The sequence below is a fragment of the Aulostomus chinensis genome, chromosome 12, assembly GCF_037954235.1.
Source record: "Aulostomus chinensis isolate RoL2024-O1b breed Wild chromosome 12, RoL_Achi_v1.0, whole genome shotgun sequence".
NCBI lineage: Eukaryota > Metazoa > Chordata > Actinopteri > Syngnathiformes > Aulostomidae > Aulostomus > Aulostomus chinensis.
The window spans coordinates 23,304,276-23,327,744 of NC_141331.1; the positions used below are offsets into that span (position 1 = coordinate 23,304,276).

General features: G+C 40.8%; 1 protein-coding gene across 2 annotated transcripts in view; it reads left to right on the forward strand.

Annotated features, from left to right (window-relative positions):
* Window positions 1-23,469, forward strand: part of sestd1 (SEC14 and spectrin domains 1) — a 33,704-nt gene that overhangs the window by 5,595 nt on the left and 4,640 nt on the right. For both annotated transcript variants that reach the window (XM_086220827.1, XM_086220828.1), the window contains 12 exons: window positions 7,910-8,023; window positions 8,138-8,232; window positions 10,391-10,446; window positions 10,774-10,881; window positions 14,928-15,085; window positions 16,401-16,523; window positions 16,895-17,089; window positions 20,011-20,125; window positions 20,206-20,371; window positions 21,106-21,187; window positions 21,314-21,436; window positions 23,242-23,433. In XM_086220827.1, the coding sequence (XP_086076953.1) occupies window positions 7,910-8,023; window positions 8,138-8,232; window positions 10,391-10,446; window positions 10,774-10,881; window positions 14,928-15,085; window positions 16,401-16,523; window positions 16,895-17,089; window positions 20,011-20,125; window positions 20,206-20,371; window positions 21,106-21,187; window positions 21,314-21,436; window positions 23,242-23,433 (1,527 nt within the window). The remainder of the gene's footprint in view (window positions 1-7,909; window positions 8,024-8,137; window positions 8,233-10,390; window positions 10,447-10,773; window positions 10,882-14,927; window positions 15,086-16,400; window positions 16,524-16,894; window positions 17,090-20,010; window positions 20,126-20,205; window positions 20,372-21,105; window positions 21,188-21,313; window positions 21,437-23,241; window positions 23,434-23,469) is intronic.

Below are 23,469 nucleotides of genomic sequence, written 5' to 3' on the forward strand. Positions count from 1 at the left end.
CACACAGCCCTGAATTGTGCGGCCTTGCGTCAGATGGAGAAACTGTGCCTGGTGTAATGACCTTGAGCATCATTAGCCACCCTCAGAGCAGCTGCTGAAACCTAAGTCATGTTCAGTTTTGTTTGAGGGTAAGGACTAAAACAAGGTTTAGAGTCACAAAGATTTAAGTGTGTTTGAGAGATTTTCAGACAGCTTCCTTCATAACAGATGTTTCTACTGACAGAGATCAGTCATCACTGTGACCCAGATTTCTGCAGCCATGTTGGCTCCATGGTTGTTGCCATGGTAATTAAAGCATTTTGGAGAACCTTAAGTGACTTGAAATTTGCTGCAGAAAGATTCACAGTCCCCATTAATTTATTATTTTTTCCTAAAAATCCTGTACTGAGAGCAGCAGAAGTCTAGACAACCCTCCTTGTTGGTATGTTCAGGGTCAAGGGCACTTAAAGTCTGAAACTTAGAGTTGAACAAAGAAAAGCTTTACATCACAATTGCAGTGACATTTAATCCGTGCCTGCATAGCACATTTGGCCATTATTACACCCTCAGGTTTTTATAGAAATATGAGATGACACTATCTGCCTAGTAGGATTGCAACGGCATTAAACTTTGAAAGAATAAAATTAGCCTTGTTTTTAAAAAAAAAAAAAATCAGTTTCACAGAATCAGTGTGTTAGTCACCTATTATCAGTTACAATGACTTTTTTTGAGTTACATTTTTTTATTGGAACTTGAAACCCTTTATAAAGATAAAGGCTTTTAAAAGGTGAGAATATGTCAAACTGAAGGCACTGCAGCCAACGTAACATGTGAGAACGTTTCCATAGGTGGTTTGCCACCACAAGAACTCTTCATAATCATCAGGTGATGCAAACTTTTACTAGAGCAGATGACTAAACAGCGCTTCCAACCTTACTGCAGTCATTAGGTTGAAGGAACTTTGTCGATGTGAGTCAGTGAGGGAACATCATAATCTTGTGACAGCTTTCGACCCCCTACATCTCCAAGTGCGCCAAAACAATGGCAGTTAGAAGTGGATGGATTGACTGCTGTGCAGCTACAGTCCCCAACCCACTTTGGCATTTTTCAGGCTTCTCAGAAGTACTTATTTCTCCTCCAAAAATGTCCCTGAAGTGGGTCTTATTGGGGTGCCATAGTAGCCTACTAAGACTTTGCATTTTGTACTGTGCCCAAGTGTCCCCAAAGCTCAGTTTATGTTTTTGTGATCACTGTGTTAAGGCTTGCTCTGAGGAGATGGACTTCAGGACAGTATAGTTGGATTTGTTTTAGCACAGGAGCAGAATATTTACAGTGGCCCATTTCAGATGTACATACAGCGAGAATGCAAACTCTTAACAGAGGGAGCATAATTTATGTCGAAATATACATCAAGCAGTGTTGCTTATCTTCTGCCAGTCATTGGCTGAATGTTAAAACCTGCAGCAAACCTTAAGTTTTCAGGGTACATACTTGTCACCTTTCAGAACAGTGTCTATAGTGGGTTTCACTGAAAACTGACATGGCAGTGAGCTTTCTCTCCCATCCCACTTACACAATATTACTGCAATTGTCCTGTAACACAGAATAAATCTTGACCTTCAAGATTTCTGATCAAGTGTCAGGGTTTCGTATAAAGCTCAGTCATTACATGGGCGTGCTCTGGCCAGGTCAGGCCTGGAGCAATAAGAGCGCAGGCCAGTGGGGGAGTGGGGAGGGGGGGAGGGGGGCTCTGCTTCAGCTTGGTAAGGAATCCAGGCCAAGTGTGAGTGCAACCAAAAGGAAAGCCAGAAAGTTCCTATGATGGAAAACCCCTTAAGGACAGCCAACTGGATGGCATATTGGGGAGCAGAGGGGGTTTGGTAAAGCTAGTGTTGTCAGGGCTGTCTGCTCACCGAAAGAAGACTCCTCATTTGTTTAATACACCTTGTTTAGTTTTATTTAACATCTCACAAATATTCAATTCATATCTGTTTTTGTAATTAATGTTTCATTATTTTTCTTTACTCGAATGTAGTTTGCCGTTTAAGGTTAAGAGGATTATTTTTGATTTATTTTTTTACATTATGGTAACCTTGACACCACACACAGCTGCTAGATGGGAGGTCTTCAAATGTGAGTCATCTTAACTATGGCTATCTAAACTATGTGTGGATATCAAAGCAGGGTGTGTGTCATACAACTGCTCTAAAATGTGGTCTGAAATATAAACCGAGCTGGATCTAATATGCCACCTGGTGCAGTGACAACCGGAACAGAGGCCCACTACCATTTGTCTATCTGACTGTAATCTATAAAAAGTGTTCCATAGTGCTTTATTATGGCATGATTTAACAGTCAAAAGCACAGACAGTTGTGAATGTCTCTTTCATTGAAGAGAAAATGGATGAGCACTCAACACTATATACAGATTTAGAATGAGTTCTTCTCTGGAAGTATGAAGGAGCAGTTTATCTCGTGAACAAAGATCTTTGTTGTGTTTCAAAGCTTGAGCTTTAGGCCATAAGGTAAAGAACATTGAAGCAGTTGTTTTAACAAATTAAATCTTGTAGCCTCAAAATAACTTAACTGAGTGAACAAGTTATACCTTTTGCCCCCCCCCCCAAAATTCTCTCAATGGCAACTATGGCGACTTCCTTAAATAATGAGGTAAACGCATATAAAAAAAAATAAATTAGTATACGTGGTATCAGACTACTTTGAACAAAGCTAGGTTTTGTGCGTTCATTGTTAGCTTTATGCATTTTTTTGCCCCAGGCACAGCATGGCGATGAATGACGAATACTGCCCCTTGGCAGGCTTCTGTAAGCTGGCCAATGAGAAGAAAGTAGGTCATTTGGGGGCGGGGGTGGGTGGTTAAATAGACGGGAGCTGAAAAGGCTTGTTTCACACAGAATGAACTGAGGGGCTGCAGAAATGTCTGGCTTAAGATAAATGAGGATGTTTTAAAAGTAAAGCTACTGTAGGAAGTCCCAGAAAAATACAGGGTTTCAAATGTGCCAAAATGTCTCCTTTTAAAGCAGGTTTAGTAAACTTTTGAAGTGAGGAGCATATATTGAGGTCATGTAAAGTGTTTGTGTATTGTGACCTACTTATTTCATTTTTTTCAAAAAAGAATGCAGCATAAAATAATTATTTTCATTAAATGCTGAAATGTTTATAATACAGCTGATTTTAATTTCTGATTTATTTGTTTTGTTTGGTTTTAAAGTCACACATATGTCTGTATAAAATATCCATAATGTATTATTCCTCTCTACCTGCATTGCGGTAAGCGTGTGACTTCACTTCCCGTTTCTGTGTATTGCTGAATGTAGTGCCTTGCATCATTGCAGTAGCTGAAGTCTGATCATCCCTGCTAATTCCTTATTTTGTTGACTAATTACCTACCATAACTACATACCTATTTGCTTTATTTTGCCGAAGTTTAAAAGACCATCTGTCTTGTAGCGACAGTCTTTGCATTGTAAACTGTCCTCTCTAAGCTAACGATAGCTTCCCCCTCTCGTTGTCCTCTCTCCTGCTCAGTGTGCCACATGTTTAGTTACTACTCTGCCTCCCTTAGTGATACTGATCAAAGTGTTTAATGTAATTTGTTTTTAACGTTGGAGGCGAGGCTTAGCGAGGTTGAATTGGATCTGCAGTGGTTCCACACCGGTGGATCCAAACAATTACACGCAAGAGCTAGCCAGTCCCCGGTAGCTGGTGCAGACCACCTTAGCTTAGCTCCTAGCTTAGCCCTGACTTGCGCTCCCCCGGCAGCTCTTCAGCAGCTGGGAAACTAGGACGGCTGGGTGACTGTGCGAAAGAAGTATAGTTCTAAGCAGAAGCCTACTGTCAGTGACCAACCACTGCTTCACTTTTCTAATAGGTTCTCCCCACTTGGCAACACATCCACTGAGAAAACAACTCTAGTAATTGGAAGTTCCATTCTGAAAAACGTGAAATTAGTGACACTGGTGACCACAGTCAAGTGTATTCCAGGGGCCAAAGCGGGCGACGTCGAGTCAAATTTAAACTGCTGGCTAAAAGTAAACATAAATATGATAAAATCGTTATTCACGTGGATGGTAATAACATCTTACTACACCAGTTGGAGGTCAAAAAAATTTATATTGAGACATGTTTTGCCACGTCTTCGTTCAACCGCTGGCTGTCGAGTTGATGTCCAGCAAACCAAGTAGGCTTCATAAATTGGAAAACTTTCTGGGGGAGACCTGGTCTGATTAGGAGAGACGGCATCCCATGTTGGACAGAGCTCTCATTTCTAGAAATATGGCCCATTTTATTATAGTACCAAAACCCTGACAACCCAGAGTTCAGACCAAGGGGCAAAGCTGCTGTCTTACACGCTTCTCTGCGCTTCCACTAGGGCAGTGACTCACCCAAAACTCCATTGAGGCTGTGTCTTTTCCCCCAACCACATCAGTTTATTCACTCAAATGCTACTTGAAGAGAGTCAATAGGAAAAACGTAATCAAAATTAACACAACCACTAAATTAACTCCAAAAATTCTAAAAATTAGATGTGGACTATTAATTATCAGATCTCTGATGCCAAAAACTGAATTGGTAAATGAATTGATATCTGACAATTGTATTGACCTGCTCTGTCTCACTGAAACCTGGCTGCGTGATGATGAGTATGTTAGTCTAAATGAATGGACTCCTTCCAGTCACATTAACACTCATATTCCTTGAGGCTGTTGCAGAGGAGGTAGAGAGATGCTGCCATTTTTGACTGAAGTTTACTAATGAATTCCAAACCCCAAATAAGTTTCAATGCATTTGAAAGCCTGATTCTCAGTTTATAGTCTCATCCAGCCTTCCGGCCACCCTTTTATTTATTACTGTGTACTGCCCTCCTGGTCCTAACTCTGAATACTTATATGAATTCTCAGAGTTTATATCCAGTATTTATATCCTCCAAACTGGAGGAGTCAGATATAGTCTGGCAAGACAGCCTTAAAAGCTATAAGAAAGCCCTTCGTAAAACTAGAGCAGCCTACAACTCAGCATTAATAGAGAAACACAAGAACAACCCCAGGTTCCTCTTCAGTACTGTAGCCAGACTGACAGAGATCCACAGCTCTATTCAACTAAGTATTCCTGTTTCCCTTGGGAGCAAAAATTTCTTGGACTTCTTCAAAGACAAAATTCTACTTATTAGAGAGAAAATTCACCTCCTCCTGCCATCAGCTGACAACATGGCACCTATAACCCCAGAAACCTTGGAGGCAGCTGTAGGACCAGACATAGACTTTGATCGTTTTTCTCCTATTAGCCTTCATGAGGTTAGTACAACAATTTCCTCCTCTAAACAGTCCAGTCCTTCTAGACCCCATCCCAACCAAGCTACTTAAGGACTCTACCCTTCGTTAGCACCTCCCTCTTAGATACGATCAATGTGTCACTGTTATCTTGTTATGTCCCACAGTCCTTTAAAGTGGCAGTAATTTAAACCCCTTCTCAAAAAGTAAACCTGGATCCAGAAGTTTTGGCCAACTATAGACCAATATCAAATCTTCCTTTTCTTTCCAAAATTCTGGAGAAAGCAGTTGCTAAACAGCTGTGTGATTTTCTCCACTTATTAGAGGATTTCCAGTCAGGTTTCAGGGTTCATCATAGTACTGAAACAACTCTAGTCAAAGTTACCAGTGACCTCCTACTAGCATCAGATGAGGAAACTCGTCTCTGTGCTGGTCTTATTAGATCTTAGCGCAGTGTTTGATACCACTGACCACGTTCTCCAGAGACTGGAACATGTCATTGACATTAAAGGAACTGCACTAAAATAGTTTACGTCATATTTACGAGGTTGATCTCAGTTTGTACTCACTAATGATAATTCCTCTGAAACCCCTACAGTCACTTATGGTGCTCCACAAGGCTCTGTGCTTGGACCAGTCCTCTTCACCCTATACCTGCTTCCTCTTGTTCACATTATTAGGAAACACTCAATTAATTTTCACTGCTATGCAGACGACACGCAGCTGTACTTATCAATCCAACCACATGAGACAAATCAGCTGACTAAACTGGAGGCCTGTCTAAAGGACATAAAAACATGGATGACCCATAATTTCCTTTTATTAAACTCTTACAAAACTGAAGTTATTGTGCTGGGCCCAAAACGCCTTTGAGACACCCTATCTAATGAGATGGGGACCCTGGATGGCATCACCCTGGCCCCCAGTACTACCGTAAGGAACCTAGGAGTTCTCTTTGATCAGGATCTGTTCTTTAACTCCCACATTAAGCAATTCTTTAGGACTTCTTTCTTTCATCTGTAACATCGCTAAGATCAGACACATCCTGTCTCAAAAAGATGCAGAAAAACTAGTCCATGGTTTTGTCACTTCCAGGCTGGATTACTGCAATTCTCTCCTATCAGGCTGCACCAATAAATCCCTAAAGACTCTCCAGCTGGTCCAAAATGCTTCTGCCAGTGTGTTGACGAGAACTAGTAGAAGAGACCACGTCTCTCCTGTACTGGCCTCTCTGCATTGGCTCCCTGTCAAATTCAGAATAGAATTCAAAATTCTCCTTCTAACATACAAAGTCCTCAACAGTCAGGCTCCTTCATACCTGACAGAGCTCATAGTCCCTTATTATCCAGCTAGAACCCTTCGCTCCCAGGATGCAGGGTTACTGGTGGTTCCTAGAGTTTCTAAAAGTAGAATGGGAGCCAGAGCCTTCAGCTATCAGGCTCCCCTCCTGTGGAACCATCAGTTTTGGTCCAGGATGCAGACACCTTCTCTACCTTCATGAGCAGACTTAAGACCTTCCTTTTTGATCAGGCTTATAGTTGGGCTGCTTCGGCTGGCCTTAGATATGCTGCTATAGGCTTAGGCTGCTGGGGATCTCGGCACTGGTGTACTGGGCTTCTCTCTCCTCCTCTCTTTCCTCTCTGTCCTCCTATATGTGTTATATATAAATCATACTCATATGTGTTACAAACTCATCTTCTTCTCCGGAGCCTTTGTGCTTCCCCGCATCCCAGATCTCGGGTGCTGCTGGAGGAGGCTGCAGACCTGAAGAGGCTCAAGCTGCCACCCGTAGCTCCACCTGCTCATGTCCTTGTCTGTCCATCAGTCTCTTCCCTTTATCACTCTTTATCTCTGTCTCTCTCTTTCCTTATGTATATCTTTTTCCTCCATTATCTGTCTTTGTCTCTGCCCCAATCTCCTGCTCTCTTTCCCCCCAACCGGTCAAAGCAGAAGGCTGTCCCCATTGAGCCTGGGTCTGCTCGACGTTCCTGCCTGTTAAAAGGAAGGTTTTCGTGCCGCTGTTGCAGGATGTGCTTGCTGATGGAGAATAGTTGGGTGTAAATTCACTGAAGGAGTGTGGTACTAGACTTGCTCTACTTGTAAAGTGTCATGAAGTAACTTTTGTTGTGATTTGGCACTATAGAAATACAATTGACTTGACTTGTATTACCCAGTTACATCTAAGTGCCTCATCCCAGTTTTTAGCCCCATGATTCCTTAACTGAGGTATTCACAGAGTTACTCCTGCCTCCTCAAAATCTTCTATCAAAAATTGACCAGGATTTTATTTTTGTCCCACCCACACACTGCAAAGACCTTCTCTTTCAATTCTTTGAATTTGCTCTTAATATCAAATTTGAAAGGATTACACTTAGTCTAAACCCAGCCTAAACTTCAATGCAAAGTCTTAGCAAGCCAACTGCCCTTTGAAGGTGTCCTCTCTTTCTCAAAAATTACAAATCAAAAAGCTACAGTTTGAATGATGAGATAAAGAATGTGACTTGATAAAATTAAATCTGTGGAGGTTCTTGTCATTGACTGATGAGACTGATGTGAAAACTGTTGCCTCCATAATAGCATGAACTATAAATGTGAGCCAGACTAAAAAATAACTCAGTGCTGGTATCTGTGTTGTCTCTCAGGTGATCCTGGTTTCAGCCAATAAGCTGACCCGATATATTGAACCCTCTCAACTGACGGACGATTTTGGAGGAAGTCTGGACTATGATCACAATGACTGGCTCAACAAGAGACTGGTTTGTAATTTTTTCAAATGTTAGTTGATGAATATATTCATGGATTTGAGTCTGTGTAACTTTGTAATTGTTACCATGTTACACCATGTGTGAGACTTTTTTTGTGTGTACCAGGTTTTTGAGAAGTTCACCAAAGAGTCAACGTCACTCCTGGATGAGTTGTCAATAATCAATGACGGTGACAAGAGCAGCTCAGTGGAGAAGGACAAGTGCGTATATTTACACACACACACACACACACACACACACACTACGACTTACCTCAAAGCTTAACTCCAAACTTTACTTAAAGCAAGCCTTTGGGTCTGGTGAGTTTTTCTATTCATGAAGTCCAATGACCTCATTGCAAGCCTTAAAATGTTATCTCTTTCTTCCTCTTCACTGAAAAATACAGAAATTGTCAATATCAGTTTTTCAAAATTTTACCTTGCATTTTTGAAAAACAGGCCAACTTGATGAGTCATATCTTTCAAGATTGTTGTCCAGTGTGCCTACTGTAAGGTACAATACTATCGTCAGCAGGCAAAACAGCACACTTCACGCTTGCTGTGATCACTCCTTGATTATTAGTCAACTTACTCTACTCAGGGAAAAGTAGAGTCCATCAGGGCAAGCCAGTTCCCCTGTTTCATCTCAGTCGCTCTGTTGGGCAAATATTCCATGATTGGCAACATATACTTGAGTATGCAGCTGCTTATTGACGAAGTTGAACAAAAACACCTCTTATGACAGATCTCACTGGCACTACCTTCACTGTATCTCCAGAGTGCGAAAAGTAAATAAGCAAAATCAGGACTTGTACATTCCCCAAATGTTTGGATTTTTAAGTCAGATTTTTCCTAAGCAATTGGATTTGATAACACTGAATTAACATCCCTCAGGAAACTTGAGAGAAAAACATACTGTATGTGCTTGACTTAATTTAGAATAGTTTAATTGCATTGCATCTGTTAACAGTGACCTTTTAAGAAAGTGACAGCTTTAATAAAAGATGTATCCATCCATTTATACATTTTCCACTGCTTATCCTGTAAAGGGTCATGGGGGGGCTGTAGCCTATCCCAGCAGCCTTCGGGCGAGAGGCAGGGTTCACCCCTGACAGGTCACCAGTCCATTGCAGGGCCAGCACACATAGACAGGCAACCATTCACGCTCACAGCCACACCTACGATCAATTTAGAATATTCAATTAGCCCAGTCCCCACTTGCATGTCTGTGGACTGAGGGAGGAAGCTGGAGTACCAGAGAGAACCCACACAGGCACAGGGAGAACATGGAGACTCCACATGGACAGATCCTGAGCTCCAGCCAGGACTTGAAACTTCTTGCTGTGAGGCGACAGTGCTAACCGCTGCACCACTGTGTCGCCCAGAAAAGATTTTAAAAAAAACAACAACAAAAAAAGTAAATGAAATAGAATGTAAAATAGTTTTTTGAAAAGTGGAAAAACAAGCGGACAAAATGAAGCGAGGTACAGTGAGGCAGATATAAGAATAACGATACATATGCAATGCTGACTGAGATCAGAATGGACATTCCTCATTTTGATTTAATAAAAAGCAAACAGAAACAGTGCAAGAGTTGATGCAAATCACAAGGGTCTGCTATTCTGTTCCAAGAATGTGAAGTATACAAATTGATAGGACATGCAACTGTTTGTTCCAATCAATTAATTTGATTGGACAAGAGGCATCATGAACACCGATGAAGAGCACTACAGCACAGAGACTATACAGATCACTCTGTTCCTGCTAATCATTCTTCTTTTGCTAATTGCTAAATTGGATCACCTGTAAAGGAGCAAAGCCAGTACTGGGGACTGGGAACCCCATAACTTTAACTCCTGTTAGCGAGCTTACTGAAAAACTGCTCCGAAAAGATTTTCCAGAGACATTTTTTACAGAAATAGCATTTGAGTTAAATTATTAAGCCTAGATACTTCTGTGCAAACCTCTTTGTGTGCTCATATGTCATCAGTGGACCTCGACAAATGAGCGTACTCACAATTAGTCCGGTTGCCTTGTGCTTGTGCTAAAGCACAACTGTCCCTGCTCCTCACTCATGTGACCGCTGTCACTTCTCTCTATTGCATCCATAAAATGAAAATTATGGATGGTTGGTTTTTAACACTGCTGGGAACAAATAAAATAAATTCTCAACAAAATATATACATAATTTTAGTTGTTTCTGACATTTAATGTCAAATGGCCTTTAGCTGTGAGATCTGGCTGAAAATTACTCATAGTGCAGAATGTTCCTGACTACCGTTTCTTTAAGCTTAAAATATATCCTTGAAAAGATATGTACACAGCTGCAGTTTTAAGTTTTCAAACAGTCCATGGATGTTACTGATGTTGTCCTCTGCAGATCTGCTGACTGTGCCCTCCTACCATCCTTTGACCCAGAGACTGTCCTGCAGACTGGTAAATGTCACCTTCTTCTTTCTTCTCTTTACCTCATTATCATGTAAATGTAATAAAGGTTTTACAGATTTGTGTTGTGTGAGATATATATTCTTCTGCCACCAAGACGTGGAGCTAAATGGAAGGATGAATGATGGGCGGCTGTGCTGACTAAGCCACTTGTGTCTGTGTGTTGTTGTGAGGTGAAAGGAGTCTTTGTCCATGGTACCACCCTCCTCCCTCTGCTAACTGCTTGTACACAAACACTGCTGCATTATTGTTTCAGATGCTTTTACAACAGACCTAAAAAAAAATTCTAACCAACCCACTCGCTCTTTCTGCCTGTAGGTCATGAATTGTTGTCTGAACTGCAGCAGCGTCGTTTTAACGGCTCAGAAGGAGGAGGAGGAGGAGGAGGAGGAGGAGGAGGAGGGGGAGTAGGAGGAGGACAAGGAGGTGAGGGTGCACCTCATCCCAGTGGAATGGTTGACAAAATGAAGTGCATTTGTTTTGTCTGAGCTCCCTCGCTTCTAGCAATCAGAATTATACTAGACAGAAAGAAGAATACTCTTCAGGCTACTGATAATAGACCCCCCATTTAAACTAAAAGGATTTTATTTAAAGGTGATTAAATTGCATTAAAAAGAATGTACTTCCACGTTTTTTCATATCCTTTTCAGTCACCAGTTTTCGTACCAAAACCTTTTTTTTTTCTGCAGTTGATACGCATATTTCTTCTTTCATTTGAAATAGAAAAACTCCTTGGATTTGGAGTGAATTCTTGCAAAGACATAGGTCAGTGGGTGGTTTGGCCCTCCCCAATTTAAGAAACTGTTATTGGGCTGCCAACATTTGCAAAACTGCTTTATGAATTCAGGAATCAGCACTGGACTGGTGTACACTTGAAGCGAAATCCTGCCATTCCACATCACTCTTCGCACTCCTGATGTCCAAATTGCCTATCTGGCTCAAAAAAATTTAATTTTATTCTAAAAATTAATCCTATTGTGATTTCCAATTTAAGAATATGGTTTCAATTTAGAAGAACATTAGGGTTTACATAATTTATCTAATCACAGTCACATTTGTAAGAACCACCTGTTTCCTCCTGCAGCCATTGATAATGCTTTTTCTACATGGCAAAGGTTAGGTCTTGTCAAGATAAAGGACCTTTAATATTTTTGGCAGCTTTCAATAATTCTGTGTTAAATTCACCCTCTCAAAATCACATATATTCGGATACTTTCTAGTCCTCAACTGGGTTAGGCTAAATAACAACTCCTTCCCCAATATACCTCCAAGTTCAGTCATTGATTCAGTTTTAGAAATCTCTGTGAATCAGAGCGGCCTTATTTCCAAAACATACATATTGCTTTCTCGCTTGTCAACAGCTTCTCTTGACAAAATTTTAAAAAAAAAAGGAAGGTGAACTCGGTGTAGGTAAATACACTCCTAATCAAAATCTTATGACCAGTTAAAAAATTGCAAGAATTTCCATCATGCACTGTTGGATCTTAAGAAGGCTCTAAGTAGAGCTTCAAAATGCAAAAAGAAGTGGGAACAAGAGACCAAAAGGCAATTTATTGAAAACAACAATTTAACTGAAATAGGCTGTTGATCAGCTGATCAGAAGTTTACGAACACGGCTCAAAAAAACCCCGAAAACCTCCTAAAAAAGAAATTAAAGTGTCAAAAACGGACTCGGTGATGCTCCACCATTATTGTTTTGGCATGCTTGATGCAAGTATTTCCAAAGGGCTAGTGGGAATGTTGCTCCAAGTGGTGAAGATGGCTTCACAAAGGCAAGGCAAGGCAAGGCAATTTTATTTGTAGAGCCCGTTTTCACCACCAGTTTGTCTCAAAGGGCTTCACATGGCATCATAACGACATCCTCTGCCCTTAGACCCTCACATCGACTGAGGAAAAACTCCATAGAAAACCCTTTTAACAGGGAAAAATCTGAGAAACCTCAGGGTGAGCAACAGAGGAGGATCCCTCACCCAGGACAGACAGACGTGCAGTAGATGTTGTTACAGACAAGAAAACAGTTTACAATACAAAAGAAAACAGTTCGATGAGATGGTGCCCCCTCCAATGTGCCGCGTTGAAAACATCTCAGGTGGCATCTCCTTGTCACGCCAGTAACGCTGGAAGCCATCAGGAGCATCAAGATTAACTTTTTCTCGTCAGAGAATAAAACTTTCTTCCACCTTTTGAATGTCCCATGTTTGGTGCTCCCTTGCAAATTCCAAATGGGCAATTTTGTGGCGTTGAAGGAGACGTGGCTTTTGAAGACGTTTTTTTGTTTTTTAAGCCCTTCCTTCGTCGTTATGATGCCATGTGAAGCCCTTTGAGACAAACTGTTGGTGAAAACGGGCTCTACAAATAAAATTGCCTTGCCTTGCCTTTGTGAAGCCATCTTCACCACTTGGAGCAACATTCCCGCTAGCCTTTTGGAAATACTTGCATCAAGCATGCCAAAACAAATTTTTGAAGTGATCTACAATAATGGTGGAGCATCACCGAGTCAGTTTTTGACACTTTAATTTCTTTTTTAGGAGGTTTTCGGGGTTTTTTTGAGCTGCGTTCTTAAACTTCTGATCAGCTGATCAACAGCCTATTTCAGTCAATAAATTGCCTGCTCTCAACTTTTGGTCTCTTGTTCCCATTTCCTCTTTTTGCATTTTGAAGCTCTTCTTAGAACCTTCCTAAGATCCAACAGTGCAAAATGCAAATTCATGCAATTTTTAAACTGGTCTTAAGATTTTGATCAGGAGTGTATGATCAAGTTTGGAATGGTGCATTGATGAGAGTGAATGAAAGCACTTCCTGCTCACAACTGAATCTGATACAATTCAAAGTTCTTCACCGCATTTACTTTACCAATTCCATACTTTCTAGCTTATAAATCTGATAATTGCTATAGATGTCACATGTCACCTGCTAATATGACACACGTGTTTTGGTCTTGTCCTCTTTTGCAAGGATACTGGTCCTATTTCCAAACACCTGTCAGAAGCTTTTAGTTTGGTGCTTACACCCTGTGCCAAAGTATGAGAGTAGCACTGTAACAGGACCTTTAGAGGTCAAAGGTGCTGCAGGTGAACCCTCCTAACCACTGCAGTACACCAATATCATGTTGAATGTGCACTCAAATATGTTTCTGTGGTGGTGGTGGTGACTTTTGCTTATACTCGTACTATGTCATAATGGTATTTGTATGTTGGAGCTTGTTGGAAAATAATTCCCTCTTTCAAGAGCAGTAAACTGGAATGCTTATTCCAAAAAAGAAAAGAAAGAAAATCAGCTGTTGCTGGCCAAAAATGGCATTTTTTTCTTTGAGTGTGGGTTGAGTACGACAAACACTTGTGGCCTGTCTTTTTAGGATTGATGTTTTTTCTAATGTGGTTTTGAAGACCCTGACTACCCTGCTCAGGATTTTGACCTCAACCCCATCCTAAAGGTGTTGGATAGGGTTGAGGTCAAAATCCTGAGCAGGGTAGTCAAGATTTTTTTTTTTTTTTTTCAGTTGTTGTCATGGAACCATCCTGAAATTCAATTATTCTCTGAAAGGTACCATCAAACTGTCAACGTCAAGATATTTTCCACCTTGTTGTCTGTTGTAAGTTGTCAGTGCCATAATTAAAAAAAAAAAAAAATTAAAATAAGTACAACGTGTGAAAACATCAACAATGCCTTGGTCAGTAAGCAAGCCCACAAACACATTTAGAATGGACGGGGCCGTGTGTAATGCCAGGTCACTGTCATGTCTGCTCCTGAAGGTACTCATATTAGTGCCTGTATTTGTTAGTTTGCCTGTTCAGCACTATGAGCAGCAACAGAACAAAGCTGTGCTCTTCACCGATTTTACAGAATATATTTAATTTTTTTCATTAATGTACAGTATGATTTTACCACCTTTCCCATCCACCCAGCCATTTGCTGTGGGATTTAACTGTAGTCACAAAGACCTACATACAAGCTATGTCTATAGTGTTTCAGGGGGGGAAAAAAACAAAACACCAGGACAAAAAAATGCCTATGTATTGAAATGATCTAATTACATTAGTCTCAAGCCCTGCTTTATCACCCAGTGTGCCTGTAGGATCCCTCTGATCTTGTGGCTGAGTGGGATCAAATGCCTGCAGCTAATTCTGAAATCTGGTGAAAACAAGATGAGTAGAGGCTGTTTTCAGAGCTGATAGTGCCAGCCACCAAGTGTTGCTTCTCCTGTCCCCCTACTTGTCGCCGTGAATTCTGAATGGATGCCAGATTTCTACATTGCTCCAAATACCCATTTAGAATGGATCAATGTTTCTTTCATGATGGGCTACAAAGACCATCAGGGCTGTTAAGTAACAGCAGTCTGACGTTACAGAGTGGACTCCGATTTTTAATGTCTTGAAAGGTAACGTGCAGATTAATTTTGTACATTAAGACAAGTGACAAAGAGATATCTGAGAGTATTTTACCCTGGCTGGCTTGACTGCGCTGAACTCTAGGTCCAGCCTGGCGTCCCATGGAAGAGGAGCTGCTGGCTCAACCTCAAGTGATGAAGCTGCTAGACTCGCTCAGGGAGCAGTACACCAGATACCAGGAGCTCTGTCGACAGCGAAACAAACGCACCCAGCTGGATGAGATCCATGCGAAGGTCATGCAGGTAGGGCACACAGACAGGTGTAGGGATGGAATTCAGTTACTCTCTCCATATACAAGAGATTTTTAAAAGTTTGATTAAGTTACTGGTAGAATTTCTTGTTTTTAAGCTTAGGGATGATTTACGTTTTTTTTTTTGTTTTTGCACTTTTTATGTAGACATGTTATGGACATTATTCTTTTTAGTTTGATAGTGGAACATGAAGAGAGAATTCAGGCTGAAGAATAATGTCACTGATTTGGAGATGAGCCTGAGGTTGCCATGGTAACCTCAGCATATTGGTCGGTAGCCTTGAGGATTTCAGGGTGGGGGGATGGCCTAATTCTGAATCACACAGTGTGTATGTGTGTCTTTAAGTCACCAATGACCTGATAAATACAATGATCATAAGAGTTGCGCACAGATACACGCATGGTTTCAGCTCCACTCTCTGTTTTCTTCCCTGGTACTGAACAAAGTCGTGAACATTCCTTTACACACACACACACACACACACACACACACACACACGCTGTGGTGTTTCCACCACTTCAGAAGATATTAGAGTGACTTAAATTCATTTCCAGGAGATTTCACAAGAGAGAGGCACTTCACCAATTTTACCTACAGTATTTTTACAACTCACTGTCACTGATGATGGCAGTGGGGCCATTTCTGATTTTATTTGACATCTCACAATTTGACATTTTGGTTGAGTGTATTACAATTACGAGATATGGGTTTAGATACATGTGTATTTATTTGGTTGAGACAGTCCAACTAAAGTCACTATAGTTTCATTATGAGAAGTGTGTTTAGATCTAGTATCATATTTGTGACTACAATTTTGAGATTTTCCTTTTATAGTTATTTATGTTCTTAACATCACTTTGAATTATTTCAGTTTGGTGTCTTATAAATTGTAGGGTTTTTCCACCATATTGATTTGGCAGAGTACTTGAAATACTACAATTCTCAGCAGGCTTGAATGTGGTGGCTGTGGAGAAAATGCTGGCATGAGCTAGAGTTGTGACGGATGCAAAATGCTTTTCATTTTGATGAAAAAAAAAGATCATAGTTGCTGAACTTTCACTGAGTTCACACTTTCTGACCCAGAATCTGACAGTAAATTTTGACTGAAATATACTTTGCAGACCATTTGTGCATACACAGGCTTGTTCCTTTTTAATTCTAACTAGAATCAAACGTGGTGCCTTTACTTGTAGAGCCAGTTGCATTTCAGATAGCATCTGACACTTTGCAAATTCACTGGACAAGACATGAAATCTGTATTCATTTTGATGTAGTCCTTGTACAGCATCTTGTCTCTCTGTCTCAGGTGGTCACCTGGCTGCAGGGTCCCGGTTCCGAGTTGCTGAAGACTCACCAGGCAATTGGGGACTCCATGCGAACGGCTCAGGCACTGCAGCAGAAACACGAGGAGATCGAGAGCCAACACAGTGTAAAGCAGCACACTGAATACAAACAAAATCAGCAAAGACAAACTAATGAATAGGATTTGGATTGAAATTTAGAACTGTGGGAGTTCGTCATTTGATGCTTCATCTCTGCCGTTTTTTTGTTCAACCATGAAAATAAGCGAGAACGGATGGAATTTCATTGCAAACCCATTGATGGGGTTTTTTCAATAACTTCTCCAGGTTGTGTATACATTATATATGCAAATAGTGTCTTAATAATCTACCTACTGCATGAGCACCATTTATATGTTAAGGAGAACAGAATTGGTATTGGAATGATGTTTGCAGTAGTAAAGAGAGAAAATTGTCACTTTCATTCATTTTGTGAGTGTGTGTGTGTCTGTGTTTACAGGAGTGGTTTGCAGTGTATGTGGAGTTGAACCAGCAGATTGCTGCCTTGCTCAGTGCTGGAGAGGAAGAGGAAGTAGTGGAGCTGAAAGCACTGCAGCAGCAACTGAGTGATGTCTGCTATCAACAAGCAGCTCAGCTGGAGAGCCGCCAGAATGTCCTCCAGGCAGCACAGGGCTTCCACAGCACCACACAGGAGGTAACACACCATACCTGATCTGGGCCTTCAGGGTGGAAACATTTAAAAGATGCAAGAGATGTAACAGTGTGCTTCTTGATGAGGCAATGTGAGAAGGAAATACAATCTAGGAAGTCCTGCTAGAGGAACTTCTAAGGCCTTCTAAAAATTATCAAAACCTGCAACTCACTTAGTTCCATAAAAGAGCTGACGATTATTTTATCCTGTCTTCATGATTGTCAGTGATTGAAAGTTGAATGCTGCAGCTGGATGTGTCTTCATCAGTGGAGGAGTTCTTTCCAATTCTGACTGAGTCAAGAAATTTGGGGGAAAAGTTGTCTTTTATCTGTTTATAGGGCTTTGCAGTTCAACACCAATCTGCACACTCTTTCAGAGGAAAAAGATATGTTGGATTTCAAAGATTGGTACAGGAGTATTAATTGGAATCCTAGAATTTCAGATTAGATTTTAAATGAAGTCAGTTTTATCTTTGGAGTAAAGGGATTGTATGCACTTCAACCTGTTTGAATGTTGGTTTTTATTTGGTGTTTCTCAGGACTAGGGAGGTCAATGAGAGAGGCCCCCGGAGCACATGGAACACCTTTGAAAGTAGTTTTTATTTAGGAGCAATCAGCTCAAATTTCGACACCACAATGTGTCTTTTTTGATAAACACTACCGGTCAAAAGTTGGACACACCCTCTCACATAATGTTTTTTCTTTATTTTCATGACTATTTACATGGTAGATTCTTAGTGAAGGCATCAAAACTATGAATGAACACATTTGGAATATGCAGTCAACAAAATTGTGAAATAACCCAAAATATGTTTTATATTTTAGATTGTTACTGCTTCGCACACTCTTGGCATCCTCTCCATGAGCTTTATGAGGTAGTCACCTGAAATGCTATTCCAGCAGTCTTGAAGGAGCTCCCAGAGATGCTGAGGACTTGTTGGCCCTTTTGCCTTCACTCTGGTCCCTCTCATCCCAGCCCATCTGAAATGGGTTTAGGTCAGGTGACTGTTGAGGCCAGGTCATCTGCCGCAGCTCTCCATCACTCTCCTTCTCAGTCTCCTTAGTCCTCACACAGCCCGAAGGTGTGTTTGGGGTCGTTGTCCTGTTGAAAAATAAATGACGGTCCAACTAAATGGAGACCTGATGGGATGGAATGTCACTGCAGGATGCTGTGGTAGCCATGCTGGGTCATTGTGCCTTCAATTTTGAATAAATGCCCAACAGTGTCACCAGCAAAGCACCCCCACACCATCACACCTCTTCCTCCATGTTTCATGGTGGGAGTCATGTATGTAGAGACCATCCGCTCACCTTTTCTGCATCGCACAAAGACACGGCAGGTTGAACCAAAGATCTCATATTTGGACTCATCAGACCAAAGCACAGTTTTCCACTGGTCTAATGTCCATTCCTTGTGTTTCTTGGCCCAAACAAGTCTCTTCTGTGTGTTGCTTTTGCTTAGTAGTGGTTTCTTAGCAGCTATTCAAGCATAAACAGTTGATGTAGAGTCGTGTCTGCTATTAGAACTCTGTGTGGCATTTATCTGGGCTCTAATCTGAGGTGCTGTTAACTTGTGATTTCTGAGGCTGGTGACTCAGATGAACTCATCCTCAGCAGCAGAGGAGACTCTTGGTCTTCCTTTCCTGAGGTGGTCCTCATGTGAGCCAGTTTCATTGTAGAGCTTCATGGTTTTTGCGACAGCACTTGGGGACACATTCAAAGATTTTGCAATTTTCAGGACTGACTGACCTTCAGTTCATAAAGTAATGATGGACTGTCGTTTCTCTTGACTTAGCTGATTGGTTCTTGCTATAATGAATGCTAACACTTGTCAGATATCTTGATCACTTCTTCTCTGGTGTTGCTCTGTGTAGTAGCTAGTGTCACCTTACAGCCAGATGACTCCACTGCATTTAAACAGGTTTTCCGTAACCACATTAAGACATTTTCTTTACTTTTGATCAGGAAACTGAAAAACTGGCTCAGTAAAGGTTTCTGTTGATGTTTCTATGAACTTTGAAATGAAAACTTAAAATAAAGTATTTTATGAATAATAAAATGCTTGAAAATATTTTTTTTATTCATTTTGTAAATTGAACTGCCAAACCTTTTACTATAACTAAAATTGTTTGTGAATTTTTTAATTAGTAATTTGGCAAAAAACAAACAAACTGTAAGAGCACTTAAAATGGCTTGTCTTGCTATTTTCAGAATTTTTTTACAAACCAAGCATTTGATCAGCAAAGGAAATAATCAGAAGATTCAGCCATGATGAAAGTTACCATTTGTGACAGCAGTTACAAAGAAATTGCAAGCAGAGGGGACATTTCTCTGCCTTTTTGTGATAAGGCCTTTGTACTTCTAAGTGACATTTTCATGTAGTTCTGCCACTTAGGTAAAAAAAAAAAAGAATACTTCACCCACCACTACTACAGTAAATACTTTTTTTTACTTTGTAAGACTTCAGAGAACCTGAGGGGCTGAACTGGTTCATCCATTATAAGCATGTTAGACAAGTTAGCTGCTGCAGGAATGGAATGATGTTAATAATCACCTCCCAGGGCTCCTCAAATGCATCCCTGGCCTGATCGTACTGGTTTATAGCTCGTCAGCTCGTAATGTGATTCACAGTTGAGTTGTAATGTTACAAAGAGATGCTATTGTGTTTGGAATCTGCAGGGGAAGCAGAAGCAAACATGTGAAGGATAATGGACTTTGTAACACTCCAGGATGTAGTGGCAGTCTCCTGTTTTGTGTCATTTTAGGGAGAAGGTGGAGTCACAGAGAAGCAGGGGAAGCTGCTAGCTTAATTCATTCACTTTAAACTAGAACAATGAGGGAGAGAGGTGAAATTGTTTCAAGAAAATGAAAGTGTAAAGGAATAAAGATATTCTGAGCAGTCACATTTTTGATGTGTCTCGGCAGTTGTCTCAGCAGTTGGACGGTCTACTGGGCATGCTCTGTGCTGACGTGGCTCCATCAGACGGAGCTTCAATTCAACAAAATCTCAAATTGCTGGAGGAGAAGCTGCAGACTGTTGGTGTGTACTCTGGATAATAAATTCTGAGAATTTCTTTTGGTTCATCTGTGACATTAACCAGTTACCTCCTCTCCATGCAGAGGCAGGACTGACTTCTCTTCGACAGAAAGGGGCGCTGCTGCTGGAGCAGATGTGCAGCCAGCCGTCATGGCCGCTTGAGGAAACAGAGAGTCCTGCTGGAGAACAGCAGGACAATGTTCAGCATATCCAAGCTGTGATGGAAGAGATGCAGCTCCGCAAGCAGAGGTAACAGCCACCCCCTCTCATTCCTGTGTCTCAAGTTAATGCATTTTTGTTTTTATTTAGTAATTTTTAGATGTTCCTTGTTTTCAGACGGACAGGAAACCAGTGTGACATACATTAGTTTAGTGGTGTCTTACTGAGAAGTTAAGTTTGGTGTTGTATAGTTTCAAGATTTGCTACATGAGAGCTAATTTGAATTAGAGGTTGTATCTCCCAGTTTGTGTTGGTCTGTCAAAAAAGGCAAAAATCAACCTTTTCTAATGGGATATTTCAAAAGGTACATCAAACTACAATGATGGAAACACAACTACTGGTTCTCATGGCTGCAGCTCATCTGCGACTGTTCTGAAATTTTAACCTATGAAAAAGGAAATCTGTTAAAAATGCAGAATTTTATTTGCAGCTGTTTCAGCGTTATTAAATCGAGATATTACAGTGTGAATAAATATAAGGCGTTTTATATTTATATATTGATGATTATTTATACTAATTTAAAAGCATGATTTCTGCCTGAGCCCTGCCATCAGCATTATCAGGCCATAAGTCTTGTCATTGTTTTGATATAGTTCTAGTTGCCTAAATGGCATACTGTGCTTTTAACAAGTAAGCCCCCAGAATGAAGCTTTATGACTGAAGAAAAGATCCTTATCTGTATGTCTGTTCATACTGTAGTGAATACTTCATCCTCTTGGCAGGGGTAGCAGCACGACATTAGCGGTATTGTTTGTGTGTCTCAGGTGTGAGGACATGGTGGATGTGAGGAGGCTGAAGATGCTTCAGATGGTCCAACTGTTCAAATGTGAAGAAGATGCTTTACAGGTCAGAAAAAACCACCACCACCACACAGGTGCACAATCATGTACTTCCTGTATCGGTGTGAAAGTGACGTGTGTGTGTGTGTGTGTGTGTGTGTGTGTGTGTGTGTGTGTGTCCACACATGTTCAGGCAGTGGATTGGCTTGGAGAGCTACTAGATGCCTTGTTGAAGACTCATGTCAGACTAGGTGATGACACTCATGAGATCAGGACCATGTTAGACAAACACAGGAAGTTTGTGGACGTTGCTCAGGTAAGACATTGACCACACTACACAAGTCATTTATTCCATTACTATGTAAAATGTAGCAATTTAATATTTATTCACATCAACATTTAATGATAGCAATAGTTGACACTCGGGGCTTCCTACAGCTATTAAGCGAGACTCTTGCAAAAACAGTGTCCACAGTAAAGAGAATTTTAGCATTTTCAAACATAAACACTCTGCTGCATGATTAAGTGCCATTGCTCTTCGTCCCAGAGACACTATTTCTTTGTCTAGCTGTCATATTATGCTTATTTGAAGGAACATGTTGTAATTTTGGCTGTTTACTAGAGTACGTGTAGATGTACAAATGCTTTAATTACAGTCATCCATTGCTGCATCGCTTCCACTCAACCTCCATCTGAAACACATTTAAGCTTCTTTTGCTATTTTGCTGGACATTTGGACAACATGAAATGCTGCGGTTTTGTGCCTGCAACATTCAAAGCATTTGGAGTTTATTTGACTGTCAGAAACGTTTCCGTATTTTGCTTTTACGAGCACAATGTGCTGTGACTGGACAAAGGCAGTTTTGATTTGATGGTGGGGCAGGTTAGAAGGCTGAGGATCCTCAAGGTTGTTCTAATTGATATGAAGGGTTGTGTATGTGTACTAAATGTCATGCAATAGTTAGTTTAGAGCTGTTTTAATAAGAGCAGACATAATAACTGTGCTGTAGCAGCGGCTCATCAAAGTCACCTGTATCTGTCCTCGTAGTTAAGGTGATCCTTCAATCTCTTCATTACTTCTCAAACGCAGAAAGAGACAGTCACTTTTAGCTTGAAGCTATTGGTGAGCGATGCCCAAAAATCTTTGTTGACAAATGTTGAAGTACAATGTCTGATATAAACCACATCTTCTTTATCCAGACTAGCCTCAGAAACCCAATCCAGTACTATGTCAATGCATGAGCAGCTGGCGCATTCAGTTAAACCAACTCTCTCGCATTCATCAGCGCGCCTTCACACTATTGCCCAACTGGACATAGTAATGTTTATTTTTAGCTCAAATCAAAGTGTTTGTGGATTAATGAGCATATGGCTGGATAAAAAAGATGTCAATTATCCTGGAAGATGCACTAGAAACAGAAGCTTTAGGACAGTTTTACTTAAGCTTTCAGCTAATTATATGTGGCTGGGTCTTTCTTCGTTTTAGCCTCAGAAAACATTGCAGGAGGGAAATCTTTGTGAGCTCAAGGCACCACAAGCAACCTTGTAGCAAAGAGATTTTTAATACTCAAATACAAACGTGAAAATACTAAACTACTTATACATCAGGTACTACCTTATTGTGTATTTTTCAATCAAGACATGACTCTGTTTTTTCTCAAATTGATTTTGCCCTAAAAATCTATCGTTTGTATAGGCATTTTAAGTCTTCATACTGTCTTGGCACTAAAATCTCTCACTTCATGTTTTGTACCACCAGCAGGTATTGGTTATCAGTGGACTCCAGAAGCCCGCTGATGGATAAGCTTAGCTTTAGTAAAACAATCATTCAGAAAAGCGTCACATGAATTTCTGTCAAGCCTTCTTTGGGTCCCAGTTTGGCAGCCAGCCTTTTTTTCTCAACCGCACTGTATCTGTAGTAACTATTCTCTGCTTTTATGGAGCAACTTGAATGTCCGTAGACAAGTTTACGGCAATTCATCAAATATACATTTCCTCCCCTGGATTTTAAAACTGAAAAATAAAGAGCTGTGAAGAGATCAAACCCAATAAATACATAATGCTTGAAAACAATAACTGTTATGACTGAAAGCAGTTCTTTCTTACTGTCTCTCCCTCCAGAGCACCTATGACTACGGTCGTCAGCTGCTGCAGGCGACTGTAGTCCTCTGCCAGTCTCTGCGCTGCACAATGCGTTCGTCTGGAGACACTCTGCCGAGACTCAACAGAGTTTGGAAACAGTTCAGCGTCAGTGCCGAAGAGCGACAACAGAGACTGGAGCTGGCTCTGAGCTTCCACACCGCTGCCGAGAGGGTGAGACAGACAGACAGACAGAGAGAGAGACGTCAC